This window comes from Lissotriton helveticus, chromosome 2_1 (genome assembly GCF_964261635.1).
Source record: "Lissotriton helveticus chromosome 2_1, aLisHel1.1, whole genome shotgun sequence".
In the NCBI taxonomy this organism is placed as follows: domain Eukaryota; kingdom Metazoa; phylum Chordata; class Amphibia; order Caudata; family Salamandridae; genus Lissotriton; species Lissotriton helveticus.
In genome coordinates, this window is record NC_136059.1 from 1001240489 (window position 1) to 1001258234 (window position 17746).

At 43.1% G+C, this 17746-nt stretch overlaps 1 protein-coding gene across 1 annotated transcript in view; it reads right to left on the reverse strand.

Annotated features, from left to right (window-relative positions):
• Positions 1–12831, reverse strand: part of ALDH1A1 (aldehyde dehydrogenase 1 family member A1) — a 240161-nt gene extending 227330 nt beyond the window's left edge. Inside the window, exon 1 of the mRNA XM_078675766.1 lies at positions 12584–12831. Within this exon, the coding sequence (XP_078531892.1) occupies positions 12584–12682 (99 nt within the window). The 5' untranslated portion in view covers positions 12683–12831. The remainder of the gene's footprint in view (positions 1–12583) is intronic.
• Positions 12832–17746: the final 4915 nt, after the last annotated feature.

Sequence of the window (17746 nt, forward strand, 5' to 3'; positions counted from 1 at the left end):
TTTCACGTTACCTCCAAGGCAGTGAAGGGTGGCACTGCTAAAGAATGAAGATTTTTTTTCACCCTGTGAGAACGTAGGAGCTTGGTCCCAGCAAGCTCCGAGCCCGCCCCCTTTGCTAGTGTTGTTGGCAGGAGCTTTCGGCTCCTTCACCTCAAGGGTATTGTAATGCTTTCCACTCTGAACCCTTTTTTTTTTTTTTTAAACCTCTCATATGTTGCAATAATTAATGTCTTCTTATATTGGCATCGTCTAATCGGGGTCTATGTACTTTAGCTCCATACATCCACCAGGCCCTGTCCTCAGATGTCTTTGATGAAAACGCTGGCCACTGGCATGGCGGGAAGACATATGTATTTAATGACATGGCTTAACAGATTGTTAGAGTTCACAATCACAAAAAACATTAGTCAGCACAATCTGAGCACCTGACATAACAAGAGCTAACGTGTTCTTTTTTTGCGGAACACTGATTCCTTCCCCACCCATACTTATTTCAGCGTGGGTTCTTTCCCTTGGTTTTCATGCGATTGTAATACTTTGAAGCTCTGTCTTGAGCTCAATAAATCTTATTTCAATTTCAACAGCTATCACCATGGTAGAAGTGTGGGTTTCTTATGTATGTGCTTTTACAGTTTTTAAGAAAGTAATCTGTAATCTAGATATATTTTCATATATGTGGTTTGCCTAGGCTGGCAGCCGATGAGACACATCTTCTGTGGACTCTTGAATCTACCTGCCAGCCTTTTAGATCTGGCCATAGCCTTTTTACCATCTTTTTTGGTAGGATGACTTGTATCCTTCTACTGCTCACTTTTAGGGAACTACTTTTTAGGTTGAGCCTGGGCAGCGCATGTGCTGCTCTGCGGGGCATGTGAATGCAGGTTTACACTTGGACCTCCACCCGCTCTGCGCGAATATTTTGTATTCGCATTTGTCTTTGTTCTTTGGAAACTGTGGCTTTTCATTGGTCAATAGGTTTAGTAGTACCTCCTTAGTACCGTCTTGTCTCATTTTGAAACCTCCAATGAGGACACCCCCTGTTACATGTGTTGTTACTCAGTAGGCTTTAGTTACAGCCTCCGAGCACCATTTGCTTAATTAATTTTCTCCAGGCAGGACATGCTCTCCCCATCGCTTTTTTTTCTTCATAGCATAGCATGCCATGCTGATACAGTGGCTGCTGCGCCATTGGTTTATCTTCAGCGCCAAACGCAGCCGCATATTTTCCTTTACTATTCAGTAACTTTTTTTTTTTTAAACAGCCCCGTGTCACACTTTCACTTTAATGGCGGCCGCACCCTTTTCTTTACACTTGGCTAGTCTAAGGTATCACATTTGCAAAAGTATGAGCTATTGGCATTGTAAATGACAATGCCTTTTATTTATGTGTTTTGAAAACTTGCAAGTGGTGCATAAACACGCACTTTGTACTCATGTTGTTGTTTACGAGGAGCAAGGCTGGCTGTAACTGTGCTTCTTTTACTGCCAGCATTGCTTTTTGAAAGCAAGAACTATACAAAGTGCATGTTTTTGCACCGCTTGCAGGCTTTCAAAACACATACATCAAAGGCATTGTGTATTTACAATAGCTCAAACTCTCGCAAATGCAAGACCTATTGCATTGCAAATGCTTGTTCCTTCTGGGTACCACAGCTTTCAGCCCACTTCATCCACTGCCGGATATGCACTGTGAGCGATGGCAATTTTCCTGATCACATGTGCAAAGCTGCCAGAAATGTAGTACACTTTAGTCCCAGTGCTAGTGTGGCTAGGCTGTTCGCTCATTCTTTATTTTGAATGTTTTTATGTTTGCCAAAGCATGTTTTTATATTGCATATGCCACAGCAAAGTTTTCAACTTCGCCCATCCTCACATTAAACTTGCACTTTAAATGATTCTGTATATGCAACTCCCTAACTGATCTCACCCCTTTATTTTATTTTGTAGGGGCATTTGTTCTCTTTATATGATATTACTATCTTATTTTATGTAGACTCTTAGGTATGATTGGATTCTATGTATTTTTTTTATTCATGCTAAAACTCTATCAAACGTTTTGAAATAAAAAAAAAATTGTACTTAAAGGTGTTTTTTGTTATTTCTTCTCTTCTATGACCAACACATACCAATGGATCCTAACAATGTGATAACACTGCATGTATTCAGGATGAAAACAAATGCCTTCCTACGCCAACGTTTTAGCAATAAAATTGCTTTAGCTTTCTCCCAGCCTCATATTTTCAAAAAATTCCCTATAAAAGTTCATTCATGCTTTCGTCAATTGTCTTTGTCCACTGATCTGTTCAAGTACCACTCACATTTTGTTCGCAGCCTCCGCAGCATACAGCATGAGGCAATGGGTCATCCCACATCATCCATTGCTTTTTGTGCACTGAGTAATGCCATTTTGCCTTCTCACATGCACAAAGTCCACTATATATCCGTGCACTTCAGTGCTAGGACAGGTGTGTCAGTGCTGCTGTTCTACTGCCTTCTTTTCTTTTCTTTATGTTTGCTAACTTTTTATTTGCATATTGAATAGGTTTGGAAAATAGTAAACAAAAGCAACATTAAAAGCTTTCCCATGCCAGAGCTTATAGTTTGGCCAGTGCTTGTTTGGTTATTGGGAATAATTGTGTACATTATGTGCCTGGTTTTTGCAATAAAAATTATGAACATAAAAATATGCACGAACAAATGATGAGTATATACCATCTTCAGTGTGCCAGTTGTTATGGGTAACCTTGAATAATCATGAACACCTTCTAGTATGAGACAGGGAGTGAAAGATGGAGGATGGCTGCTACCAATAGAAAAACAACAACAAGGACTTTTTTATTCTACTTCCTGTCCTTATTCCTTAGATTTCGTGTCCTGTCTGAACAGAATGCACAAGGTGTCCTGCAGAGGAGGCCCCTGAAAATTTGACTTTTCTGGTGTCAAGAAGGCACCAAGCTAAAAGGTGCAAACTTGTGAGAGGGATTCCATTCCCAGAAACCTCTCTATATAGGAAAATCTGTCCCAACCTGGTTGGTTGGGATTTAGAACTTTAGAGATTCACTGTTGCTAATTAGCAAGGTACTGCCCATCTGCATAGGAGGGTAAATGAAGGGTAAACATAAGCTTGTGCCCCCTTCCAACTGTGGATAGCCAACACTAAATCAGAACTGTGCGGACAGTGCTGTGGTCCTTTCAGAACATGGAGAAGAGTTCTGCCTACGTTCTCCAGGCTAGCAGGAAGAGTAATGGATAATTGCTGCTAACATTTGATGAATAAAATAGGCAACTGCTGATTCTTTCTTTATGATAGATCATGTCTTATTTTTCTTTTATTTGACTTATTGTATTTCTTAAACAGCTTCCAAAAGCGGTGCCCAGTGTTAGTCGGTGAGGACTGGCAGTGACAGATTTTCTGAATATTTATAGAACAAATATTCCAGATCTAAACAAAGATTTTTATTTCTGGGAAGCGAGAAGAGATTTTTGGGTTGGGTACAAGATAACATCTTGCTAGTCAATATATCACATCTATAGGTATTTTACAGTCCTTATCCTCAATTTGAACCTACCCACAGAGCACAAACCAAGAGAAATCGTTGATGTTTTTTTTTTTTAAACCCTCATCCTAGTTTCTATAAACCAGGATGGGCTCAATCATGTCTCACCAAGCACGTTTGATGTATCTTAACAAGGGTCTTCTAGAATAAAATACCTAGGGTTACCTAGGTTTTCCTTTAATATAGGGTTCCCTTGGTATGGTTAAAAACGTGTACGTTTGGCTGTTAGGCATAGTCGTATTTAGATATTTAATCTGAGCTTATACTGCTTCCCTATTATCAGAATTTATCAAGCTTAGGAGACCATGGGGGATACTCCTGTAGTCACACAGTCCTCAAGGGTGTCACCTTTTGTACCTATTCTTTGCACCTTTTCCTCTCATTGACTGCACATTTCAAACAATACTTAATTTAAAATTGAATTAAAGTGTTCACATTTGTCAAAAAATATAAAATAATTTAAATTAATAGAATACATTACTTTTAACAAGATTTAATACATAGTACATAAAATAATTTTTTTTACTGCTGGTCGAATTTTTTTAAAGAATTGTTAAGAAGTATTATGTATTTATTAAATAAAGATATTTTGATGTATTAATCATTTAATGTACATTTTATTTATATATATGTATACATTTACCTTGATGAAATATTGATATTGCTTAGAAAAGTTCTGCCCTTCGTTATTAGCAATATTTCTGTATAAAAGTAACAAGTAACGTAATGTCAGTTTAGTGAAAAAAAAGTAGGCAAAACGCACCCAAAATTAAACAGTGCATCGTGAGTGTAGCATAGACTTGAAGTCCTCGTGGCTTCTGACTCCATGGCAGACGCCTTGCTGACTGGACCATGGCTTTCCCATGCTACAATGTTAATAATGTATATCACGGACCAGGTCTTAAAAATCACAATCACACCACTGATTTATAGGGATGAGACTATTTTGCAGGCTATACCAGATCTGTATAATTACCTGAACTGGAACATGTTTCGTCTCTCATAGCATTAAACATCACAGTATTTCCGTTGTAAGCATTGTAAATAGATCAGGAAGTGGGTGAAGGTTACCCCAGAGTATTTCACTGCAACATTTCAGACCAAAGAGTTTATGTTTGGCAAGATCAGTTAATTGACCAATCAGTTCCTGGATAAGTGGATTACTGGGGCCCTGGAAAAGGTTGCCCCATTTTTTTTCTTTGCAGAGTTTTATATAGCACGAACTAGACCCGAACTGAATCAGGTATCAGAGCGCTTTACATAGCACCAGTTACGTTACATGAGGACACGCATTCATTTTAGGCACGGGGAGATTAAGTGATTTGCCCAGAATCACAGGAGGTTTTTGGCGTCGTTACCGAGACTCGAATCCAGATCCCCAGGTCCGAGGTCGAGCGCCCTAGCCGTTAGGCCAACCCCTCTCCCCATTAGAGGATCATGTAGCGTATAGAAATAAGCCCTCCGCCGAATGGTTTAATGCTGAGCTTTTATCTTTAAAAAAAACTGCAAAGGGCTGGAGTGCATATGAAGCAACGTCTGTAGTGTCAGCAGGGAAGAGTACTACTATATGGCCTTGAAAATCTATCATAAAGGAATCTGTGTCTCTTGAAGGATTTTCAATTCCAATAAGATTGAATCTTCCCACAACTCATTCAGGGAACTGTTCTCCATCGTTTAACCCCTGACTTCTTTGGATCGCGTCTCCGCTCAGGTCACTCCTTCTCTTGAGAGTTGTAACCACATTGCATCCTTTTTTCATGATAAGGTAACTTATATTTATTAGATGTTCCCTAAATCAGTGAGGTAATTAGGATAGCAGGAGGCTTGGTTGGAAGCCTCCACCACTTTGGAGGGCCTTTCTAGCTTCATCAGTCCCTCTCTGCTGTAATTGCGAGCTCTGGTCACCAGAGTGAAAACAGGATCTCCAGAGGAGCTATTTTAAGACTAGCTGTGGAATCTATTCTGCCTGGACAGGGCAATCTTCTGAGCATTTTGTTTTCCTCTGGTCTGATACCAAAAAATTGGAAGCATGTCATCGTCAAACCCCTTCTTAAAAAAACTTTGTCTGACCCGGCCTCTCCTGAAAACTTCAGACCTATCTCTACTCCCTTCCTTTGCCAAAGTAGCCGAGAAAAATGTCAATGCTCAAGTGACACATTTTATAGAGTCAAATAACTTACTACACGAGTCCCAATGTGGTTTTCAGGCCCAATACATTACCAAGTCAGCATTATTGCTATCCTCTGAGTCTCTTAGATCCGCTGCGGACCAGGGTCAGACTGCCGCTCTGATCATGCTAGATTTAAGTGCTGCATTTGATACTGTTTCACACTGCCTACTGCTGCAACATATCTGAAATTGCAGTGTGTACTCCTTTGTATTAAGGTGGCTGGCTTCCTTCCTTCAAGATCGCACCTTCCAGGTCCTTCAGACTCCTTTTGATTCTGAAGTGTTGCCCCTGTCCCAGGAGGTGCCCAGGGTTCTAAGTTAAGCCCCAAACTATTCAAAATCTATACACTCCACCAGGCAGATGACATCAGCAAACACAATGTCACCATGGTGTCATATGCCTATGACACACAATTGATTATCACTCTTGCTAAGGACGAAGGAGGTACTGCAACACGTTTCAAGTCCTGCTTGGTAGAACTGGCTCAGTGGATGAACTCTAGTTGCCTAAAACTTAATGCCAACAAAACAGATATGCTCATAGTTTGAAAGCAACCATCTGTGTGGTCCTCAGCTTGGTGCCCAACTACGCCAGACCATACTCCTATCCCAAAGCTTAAGGTGAAAAACCTTGGGAAATGGTCCAATGCAGACCTCTCTCTCAACAACCAAATAGCCTGTCTGGCTGGGAAAGGTTTCAACATGCTTAAAATGTTAGCTAAGATCTCTGACCTGCTTCTCTTGGCCACTACGAAGTTGGTAGTGCATACCTTGTGTCTCAAGACTAGACTACTGAAGCAGTCTTTATATCAGAGCCATCCATGGCAGATCCAGAAGCTTCATGGAATGCAAAATGCAGCTGCCTTACTTCTTTTGAAGCTCCTGAGACGAGCACGTGTCCCCGGCACTGACTGAACTTCCCTGGCTCCCACTGGAAAACATATAATCTTTAAGGGTTTGTGCCTTTGACAAAACATCTTTAGCAACACAGGACGCACTATCTGTTCGACTAGGTGAAATCCTATTCACCTGGCCGCAACCGCTGATCCTCGGGTACAGCACTTGCTGTGATTCCATGTGCTAAGAAAGCTCGGATGGGTGTCCGTTCATTTGGTTTCCGAGCCTCCAAGCACTGGAACACCCTTCTCTTGTAAATAAGGCCAGAACCTGCGGAGGCAATTTTTAGGGAAAAACCTAAAAACGTGGCTGTCTAGACAGAAGTGGATTTGGCACTGGCCTCTGTCTTGAATGCTGTCCATCTTTGAGGATCTCTGCTAGCTTTTTGAATAGTGTTTCTGTTTTCTTTTCTGTTCTGGGAGGATAGCAAACCTAGTGCAGTGACTCTCCAGCTGGAGTAATCTGAGAGCTTTAAAAACAAACATAATTTAACATAAATAGCACTTTTTATCATTACCTAATCCAATGGAACCCAGTTTATGGACCAAAGTAAGATAAAGTTCTTACTTGGTCTCACCAGGAATCAAAGTTATCACACCACATGTCAGCAGCTCTGATCCACTAGCTGAGACACATATTTCTTACTTGCATATTAATATTGAAACGCTGAATGCTCTAGTCGAGCTCAGTGAGTTAACCATTAATTGCGGAGATCTTTGTGTGAAGCAAAGGTTAGGCAGTCGGATTTTTGCATAGTCATTCCATTCTGTCAGATGTCCAATGTCAATGAAATGAATGCCAGGTTAGATAACACCAATAGTCTGGTGCTAATGGCTGCACCAGTCGAAGGTCGTCTAGTCAAGTTATATGCTTTAATAATTGATAAATGCTTAGGCATAAATGGAATAATGCTATTAGAAGATTCCACCGACTGAGTGTAAAATGCTCGAATTAACCAGGGAGAAACAGAATGATGAGCATTGGAATGTATGAGCAGAAGTGTATCTCAGCCTTTATCGGCCCTTTGACATTCGATTTTCTCCACTTGAGCTCTTACCATTCCAGTGTTTAAATGGATAAAAATCAGAAGAACAAGTAAATAGATTTTTTAGGTAAAAAATAGAAAGCATAAAAACAATTTTACATCACAAACATATTAATGCAATAATTCACGAACCAAAACACGAAATAAATGTTTACATTGACACAGCTAGTACGTCAGAGAAACAATTTTCTGTATGTGGAAAGGTGCTAGCAGTAACTTTACATTAAAAAATTATCTCAACTCCCTAGTTTCGAGGGGTGGTGATATGTAAACGTTATACTCTGAAATGGTGAATAGCCAAAAGTAGTAGTTAAAACAAAAAGTAAGAGCAAATTCACATGTGAGCAAATCTACATGTGTAAATACACTTTTGTGAACAGGGTGCATCGTTTGGAATTAAAAAGAGGCTAGTACGCACTACATGCTTTAGTTAACTGATTTAGGGGCATATGTATGAAAATCAATTTTTGCAATTCTCAAATAGTGATTTTTTGAGAATCGCTATTTGAGAATTGCAAAACGGGATGTATTTAAAAATTTGCAATTTTTTTGCGATTTCTTAGTATTCCTTAATTGCGATTAGCAAATTGCGAAATCACTATTAAGGAATACCTTCCAATTCATTCCTATGGGCCAGGAGGCCCATAGGAATGAATGGGAAGTCATTCTCAATTTGCGATTCGCAATTTGAGAATCGCAAATTGAGAATAGTTTCAAGGGTGCAAGGGTGTCATAAGGACACCCTGATGCACCCCTGAAATGAGCATGTGTGTGTATATGGCGCACATACATGCCCAAAGGCCATGTATGTGCGCCACATGGCACCTTGAAAAATGCCAAAAAGTGCATTTTTGAAAGAAATCTCAAATTACCACCAACTTGAAGTTGGTGGTAATTTGCGATTTCTTAAGGAGAAACCGCACAACTTGGGTGCTTGTTACATAGCATTTAAGAAATCGCAATTTGCGATTCCTTAAATGCTTACGCAAAATTAAGGAATCGCAAAATTTGAAATTCCTTAATATTGCGATGCGATTTTGCTGATACATCGCGTTTTGAGAATTTTTAGTTGCAAAAAGCTGTTTTTTGCGATTCGCAGCGTTTGCGACTAAGAATTTGTTTCATACATATGCCCCTTAGATAAGAGATTCTTTACACTGACAAAATATGCTTCAGGATCTGGGAAACATGCTATTATAACGTAGAACCCCCATTGTGACTTCAGTCGATGCTTCTGACTCCCATTCTGGTTTACATTTGTGATTAAGCATGCCCTTTCCCACTACATTTCTCCACCTGGTATTACCTGAGTCACCCAGTTTGGCAAATGTATCAGTGAAGTATTTGAACCAGGGAAGTAAACCGGCTTTCTATAAACAAAACCTATCCATCAAAACAATCTTGGGGGTTTATCTGGAGCTTTCACCAAAGTAAGACCAAAGGGGCCCAGTGGACTAGCTTAATGCTATCCTCAACATGGGCTGCAGAGATCCTGATGAACAGCGAATTCATAAGATGTCAGCGGTGGCCCCAACATTCTTACCAATAAGTTTTCTTCCACCTGCAGAGGGAAATAGTTGATATAGACCCCAAATCCCTGCTACAAAAGCATTGGAACCAACAGCCTGATATGTTTTTGTCATAGCCTCTACATATTTCACCTCGCATCAATTACAAATACCCCCACCCCCATAATTCTACTTGCCAGAGCCTAACATAGGGCTTCATTTAGATCTCAGCAGATGGGTTACTCTGTCAAAATGGTGACGGATATGTTGTCCGCTGAAATATAAATCCCATAATATCCTATGGGATTTATATTTCTGCAAATGAGATGCCAGTGACAGTTGTGACAGAATAACATGCGCGCCAAGATCTAAATCAGGCCTTTAGTCTGATAGATGTCTTGAACTTGTATTAACTAAAATTCCTAAATGGGGAAATTGTAAATGCTTTCAATTATAGCTTTGGGAATTCTCATAATCTTTGTTCACATATTTCTGGGGCTAATTCCCATAACCTTTAACTTATGGAAATTGCTTTTCAAATCTGGCATTTTCAATAAAGTAGACTTGACACTACTGGCCATCAAAATATTTTTTGTAAAATGATATGGATAAAATTGCAATATCAAAAATACATTTTAAAACCCTACAGCAGCAAATCGATGTATGTGCCATGAAAATATAACACTGAGGTTTCTTGCAATGCCATATTTTTTACCATTATTTAATCTACATTACACCCATCGCAGAGGTCATATTGTCACTTAATAAATCACCCTACTTGTTAATCAGTCAATTATCTCTATGGGGCAAAATTGAGTGAACGAGTTAAAAAGAACCCTGTAAGACAGGCTTAGAAGTGTATTTGATAGCAGGTTATGATTATGCATGCTAACAGTCACAGTGATTGGGCAAAATTTGAGGTTTGTTAACAAGACAGAGAAGCACGCCCACTTCACGGCCAGGTGATAAATAGGGGTGTGGGGAAACGCTATCCACTGAGGCTACCCTTTACCGGTGACATACTATTTTTAAGCAAAAAAGCACGGCTGCAGGGCTTCAAGTGGGATGAAAAACTGGGTGATCTTTCAAAGGGGCGTGGCAAATGTAATTAAGGGCGTGGCTTAAAAAACACATACGCTAAAAATCTGTGCTTAGCATAGTGTGCCGCCCGACTTGTATTTTGCTGTTCCTGTCATTGCATCCAGATAAATGATGCAAGTAACATCATACCTACAAGAAGTCAGTTCTATTGGCTTTGTCAATGGTTGTTAGTTGCCTAAGATAAATAAGCAGCAACTATGGCTTGTATATAATATTGAAAAAGCCCAGGTGACACCACGACAATGTTGCTGCACCTGAGTTTCAAGAAGAGTAAGGAAATCCAGAGAGAAAATGGCTCTCTTTAAAGGATTTTCCTTCCCCTACACTGCTCACCTGGCATGACGTCATGCCGTAACTACTCCACTAGTGAGAAGTGGGCAGCGCACATCGTTGTGCCTGCTGTCACTGCAGTCCGGAAAAGACGGACCGCGTGTGCCAGGGCACAAAACAGAGCCCGATAGTGACCCGTTTCGAGCACCCCTTTAAAAACTGGGGGTGCTCAGCACCGGTGAGACCCGGCCCACTCAAAGAAGCCCTGCTCTGCAGTTCAAAGAAGAGGGGGTCTGATGACATTCAAACTGGTCAGGTCGGTGGATTATGCATAAGGTTACCTGTTTTCCGTTTTTACTGATTTTTACAGCTATATACTGACAGGAAACATTCATTTTCTTGTCTGTATCTATTTTTAAATGTGGATAAAAAAGGATATTGGGTTGCTTTTTGAGTAATTCTAAATACTGTCTACCAGGACTGCCAGGCAAATAACTGTGTGGATTGATAGATAAGTGGGTTAAAAAAAGGAATTTTCGATAAAGATGCTTTAACAGCAGTAGATATGTACAAGGTTGATACTGAAATGTGCACATTTTCATATAAGTGCACTGATTTATATTCTATGGGTGTTCACAGCACTAAAACCTGGCAGACATTCAAGCATGAGCGCATATTTATTGGTTAAATAAATGTGGACATATACTAATTTTTCCACAAAATCCAAAATAAATATAAACATAGATAAAATGAGCAAAAAATAAATATGGATAAATACTGACGGAAATGGCAAAAAATAAATACTATAACACCGGGAACCCTAATTATGAATGCTCAGATCGAGCAGAGCAGGGATGGAGCCTGGAGGGGCCAAGTGGTAATACGCCCAGCTCCAATCCTGGGCTGCATGGAAATAGCAGGAAACATCTGCATGTGTTGTCAGCGTGTGTCTACAGATTAACAAAATACACATATATATTCTTTAAAAATCGCAGAGTTTCTCTGAACTCACTGCCCAGCGGGGCAGCATATCTAGCAGGATTTCGCGTTTGAGCTTCATCTTTGGCAAAGCGACTCCTCACAGCTGCCGCGTTCCGGCAGCGCCATGACAAGTCTCGGGTTACTGTGCGTTTAGGGAGTGCCATAACGTGTTATTGAAAATAACTACGCTGATAGTATGCACTAAACCCTGGTAGTCCATTCTCATAGAATTTGAACTCCTGATTTCCATCTAATCAACATATGGTTCCCTTTGCTCCACAAGTCTAAAGTCACAAGTCTAAAGCCCTGAGGCTAGTCACGCGCTGCCCGGTTTGATCAAAGTTCTCGTGTAATTCACTTGTTATGCGACTGCTGAGAAGCAAAGAGCAAACAACCGGGCAGGCACTGTTCTTGAGATAGCATTTCTTTGTGACTGTTATGTTTTTTTCCTGCTTGCTGCTGGCGTCAGTGCTTTTTCACAGGCTTTTGACGTCTACGCAATGCATTTAGTTACCAACTTGCCGGTCGTGGGTTTAACGGCAGTTCACGCACTGTACTTGCTGGGATGCGGAGGAGGGCAGTTCATGAGAGGCCATGGTGATTATGCAGCTGGCTTATAACATGTGGTAGAGCCATTCATTACCCTGGTATATTTAAAGTATCAGTGCACCGCATAGTTTCTTACATTTTATTTTCGCAAACATGAGTGATGAGTGAGCAGTGATGTAATGACAGACGAAACAGCTTCTCTCTTAGTACGTAAATGTTGTTGTACACAGTCGAGTATGCTTATAACGAGCCGTGGGTCCTACGAGAACAGAGCGCAATACTTGAAAACACAATGATAACGTGTTCTCGCTGATTTCTCCAGAAATATCTATAAGGGGTGTGTACCAGTTCGTCAAAAATGCTGAAAAGTCATAAAACCCAGGAAGCAATACATTTGCATTGGAACAGTTTAAACATGACTGGAAAGCTCGCGCACGAGTCTTTTGCAGCTGTAAAGCAAACGAGGCAGGTGTCTAGTGAGTCATGAATATGCAAAACGAACTCACCTTTGTGTATTTGATCTTCAGGTCGCTGAGGGGCGCAGGCCCTTTTGCCGGGGCACTGTTCTGGTCCGGGCTTTGTTTTTTCTTACTTTCAGTTGACATGTTTAGCCTTTCGCCTGGAACACAGATAAACGCAGCCTTGTGTTAGACAAGCAAGCCCGGGAATTTTTGGCCTGACTGAGCACTGCCTTTTTCCCTTTGCCTTTTACACCAGACCGATTACACCACATTTGCATACGCACTTATGATTGGAGGAACACACTCATGGCCAGGGGAAAGAGAGCAGCAGTATCTGATGTTGACACCTCCCGCTGCAATCCTTCAACTTTGTCTCCACTTACAGTATCTCTGGTATGTGATTTGTCGTCATGGAGGCCGCTTTGAATGTGGTGAGGTGAATTCTGATTTAATATATGTTGGGAACACAGAAAACCACTAAACCAAGGCATCATCCCACATATTAGTGGCAGGAAACCAACGTGGATACTTCATATATATTATAGGTCAATTAGAGAGAAAAGAAAGGGGATCTATGACTTGATATACACTCGTACGAATGATTAGGAGAAACATTATGAAACTTGATGAGGCAGTAACGTACCAGACACTATCTGCTTTTCTATACAGATTAACAAACAAAAGACGTGTCCGGTGGAAGTAGCAAAAGATGAAATGTGCGCCTTTAAACAGTCACAAAAGAGCAGGACCCAATTCACAACGCTTTTTTTCGCATGTAACTGTGCTGACAACTATGATTACCATTGTAAATCCACAGGACTGATTTAGAGAGATGTGCAATGGTGGGTGTGTCGCGCCTAGGCCCGCCCAAATGAGACACAGCACACAGAGCTCAGGTAAGGGTAACTTGCTTTATTCCCTGCCAGGAAGCTACTGGCTTACAGGCTACTCGCTCCTCCTTATCCTGTCTTGTCCACTTCCTGTTCCTTGCTGCCTGACCTGTCTGGAAGGTCAGGCATAACGACATGACATCTCCCCCTTTTGTACAAAAGAACTGATGCTACATTTCTTCGACGAGTCGCCGTGGTTTCCTCACCAGGCGTCTGGGGCGAGTCTCTCTCTCAGGCGTTTGACTGCGTCGCTCGGGACTGATAGTCATTCTTGGATGGTGATGGTGTTGAATCTCAGCGTGATCTCTTGGACTAGCAGAGTCACTCGAGGTGTGTCCGGAGGAGGATTCTTGCCTGTTCACCGGATGATGTCTTTTGAAGTGAGATATATTTCTCGTTATCTGCTTGTGATCGGCTTTGGCAGTAATCATGGTTCCTTTCCTCTTGTGAACTTGTAAAGGAAGATTCAGATATCGGCTGTCCGCTTTCGTTCGCCGGTCTCCTCTCACTATGACCCAGTCACCTTCACGGATATCATTGTCTTTGGCGTGTCGGCGATTGTCTGCATATATTTTCATTTTCTGTTTCTTTCTTCTGTCAATATCAACAAGTGTTTCGTGGTCAACGGTCACGGTCTTTGAGTGAGGCGTGATGCTTGTCATGGGCACTCTTGTCCTCGGTGTCCTTCCCAGCATTAGTGTGGCCGGGCACTGGTTTGTGGTGTTGTGAGGAGTGGTCCGGTAGGCTCTCAGTACTTCATTCAAGGTTTGTTGGACATCTCGATGTGTTATTTCTGCTTGTTGGATGGCTCTCTTTAGTGTACCCATGAACCGCTCCACCATGCCATTGGCTTGTGGCCACAGTGGAGTTATCTTGTGATGTTTGAAGTCAAAATGCTTCGCGAATTCTGCGAACTCATGGCCGTTGAACGGAGGCCCGTTATCGGATTTGACTCTTGCTGGAACACCCCATGCTGCAAAGATGTCGTCCAGTACTGGGATGACGGCTGTTGCTCTGGTGGACGCTATCATGTGTGCAAACGGGAATCTGGAATATTCATCCATGACAACCATGATGTACTGGCCTGATTGGAGTGGTCCAAAGAAGTCAACTGCTACCTGCTTCCACACCTCATCTGGCAGTTCAGACATTTGGAGAGGTGCTGGGGGTTCTTCACGGCTCACTAGTTGGCACGTCATACAGTCTTTTAGCGTTGTTTCCACCATGGAGTCGAGAGAGGGGAACCAAACTCGTTCTCTCAGAGTCTTCTTTGTGGCGTTCAGGCCCCTGTGGCCTTCATGTGCTAGGTTGATGATGCCTTGGCGCAGGCTGTGAGGAATCACGATCCTTCCCCCTCGCAAAAGAAGTCCATTGTCACTGTTGGATAATTCTTCATGAACACGATGAAATGCGGTGAGGTCGTGCAAAGGAGGATCTGAACCAGGTGCAGTGTTCAGTGCTTGCCGCCAGGAGTTGTTGAGAACGTGGGACATGACTGTTTGAATCAGCGGATCAGAGGCGGATGCATTCTGGATGGACTCCACGGGGACTGCCGGTGGACACGCAGCGTCAATGACGAAGTGAATGTAGTCATCCGCCAGAGATTCAGGGTTCGTAACAATCGGCAAGGGATGCCGAGACATATAGTCCGCGGGGTTTTCAGCTTTGCCTGGTTTGTGGACAATCGTGTACACATAATCTTGAAGTCTCAGACCCCATCGTTCGATGCGAGGTGGCATCTTGGCGTTGGGATTGCCGAAGATTGTGAGCAGGGCTTGATGATCCGTAATGATGGTAAAATGTTTTCCATACACAAACAGGTGAAAGTGTTCGCACGCCCACACTACAGCTAGGCTTTCCTTCTCCGTCTGGGAATACGCCCTTTCCGTGTCCGTGAGGCTACGGCTCGCGTAGGCGACTATGTGTCGCTGGTCAGAGTGTTCACGATATTGGGCTAGAATGGCGCCTAAACCCACCGGACTGGCGTCGACAGTGATTTCAGTTCTTTTACTTGTATCAAAGTATGCCAGGTTGATGGCAGACCCAACGGCTTGCTTGATTTCTGTGAAGGCTTTGGAGCACGCTCGTGACCACTCAAAGGGTTGTCCTTGACGAGTCAGTTCTCGGAGTGGGTAGCTGATGGTGGCGTAGTCACGAATGTATCGTGAGCAGTAACTGGCCATCCCCAGGAATGAGCGAAGATCGCTGACGTCCTGTGGCGTTGGAGTGTCAGCTAGCGCGGCTACCTTGTCGGGGTCAGGCATCATGCCTTCACTGGAGAAAGTATGCCCATAGAATTTGAGAGTGTTTTTGTGAAATTCGCACTTGTTCGCGTTTAGGGTCAGGTTGGCCTGCAGCAGTGCGTGGCACACTCTGTCCAGTGCGGTGTCATGTTCGACTTGATCTTTCCCAAAGACTAGCAAGTCGTCGCTGTAGTTGAAGGAATTTGGGATCCCTTGTATGACCTTCCTGATGGTTTCTTGGAAAATTTCAGCAGCAGATGAAATGCCGAAATTCAGGCGCTTGTATCGGAATAGGCCTTGGTGCGTGGTGAACGTCGTGATGTAACGTGACTGTTCATGGAGTTCCAGTTGGTGGTAACCTTTATTCAGGTCAAGTTTGGAGAATATCGTGGCTCCATTCAGTTTTGTGATCATATCACTGATGTGTGGCCCTGGGTGGCGCTCACGTTCGATGGCAGTATTGGGCGCTCTCATGTCCACACATAGCCGGACTTTGTTGTCCTGTCCTTTCTTCGGGACCACCACCACCGGTGATACCCATGGGGTGGGTCCAGACGTGCGTTCTATTATGTCAGATTGTAGCAGGTCTTGTAGTTCATCATCAACGGCTTGTTGCAGATGGAACGGCACTTTCCTGTGATGCTGGGCAACGGGTGTGATGTTCTCATTGATGTGAAGCTTTACTTTGAAGTGAGTTAGTTTGCCCAGTCCTTTGAACAGTTTCGGGAACTTTGCCACGATGTCAGGGGCATCTTCCGTCATGTACAGCAGTTCCACCAGCTTCAGTCGTTCTGCCGTTGGCAGACTGAGCAAACAGTCCGCGAAGTCGGGCCCTTCCACGACGTGAACATATGCTGGAATTTTTCTGTTCTTGAAGGTCAGTGTGGTATGGAATCGGCCAAGGCAAGGCAAAGGTTTTCGACACATCCACGTGAAGATGCGAACTGCCGCTGGCTCTAATTTGGGTCGATTCTTCATTTTCTGGTATTCCAGTGCACATATATAATTCAGCGAGGCACCCGAATCCAGGACAAATTTCGCTGGATGCTCTCCTATCAGGATGTCTAGCTTCGGGTATCGTTTGAGTCTGTCCGGGTCAGCCACCATGCATATATATTCGTCACTGTCCTGCATCGTTGTAGATGAGGCAAACACCCTGCAGACGTATTCATCACTGTCTTGTGACACCGTGGTGAGTGCTGATGAGCTGTTGGATGAAGAACGGTGGGTCTGACGCGATCTCGTTGAATGATGACGAGAGCGAGGCGTGCTTGTGGACCGGCTGTGTCGTTGGTGGGAGTATGTCGAGCGGGTGCTGGAGCCTGAGGAGTCTGATGAGTGACTTCCTTTTCTTGTCACGGCTCGGGCATGGTGCCGAGTGCTAGCTCGTGGAGTGGGTGACCTTCGGGTAGATTGTCTGGCTTGGCAGGCTATTTCAAAATGATTGTCCTTACCGCACCGGTGACATCGTTGACCAATGGCCGGGCATTGCCCTGAGTGGGGGTAATCTTGGCCACATCGGTAGCAGGCTGGTGCCGGCTTAGTATGTTTTGTTTGTCGTGAATCACGTGAGTCTCGCCGGGGTGATGATCTCCTGGGGCTGCGGTGATGCTTGCTTGTTCTATGTGCACTTGACCTTGGGCGGATACTTGTGCGCGATTGTAATCGAAAGGCTTGCTCTTTGTGGTCTTTGTCTTTGTGTTCAGGCTTGTGTGTTTCCATCCTCTTTGCGTGATCTTCTGCCTGGTCGTTAATCCTTGTAAGTTCTTCAATTTGTTCTAGGGTGTAGGGTTTCTTGAGAAGGCGTCTGCGTAGTGATTCTGAACGGCATCCATCTATGATGCGGAGCCGTAGCGCGTCTTCCGTCTTGAAATTTTCGAAATCACAGTGGCGCGTCATCCTCTTGATGCGTGTGATGAAGTCGCCCATGCACTCCCCTTTTTCTTGGGACGCTAAATTGAACACATAGCGCTCGTAATCAACATTGCGTTTGTGGAGGAATCGCCGATCAAGAGCCGTCTTCACTTCATCATACGTGGCCGTGGCGATATTGGGCATTTCTTTGATTATTTGTG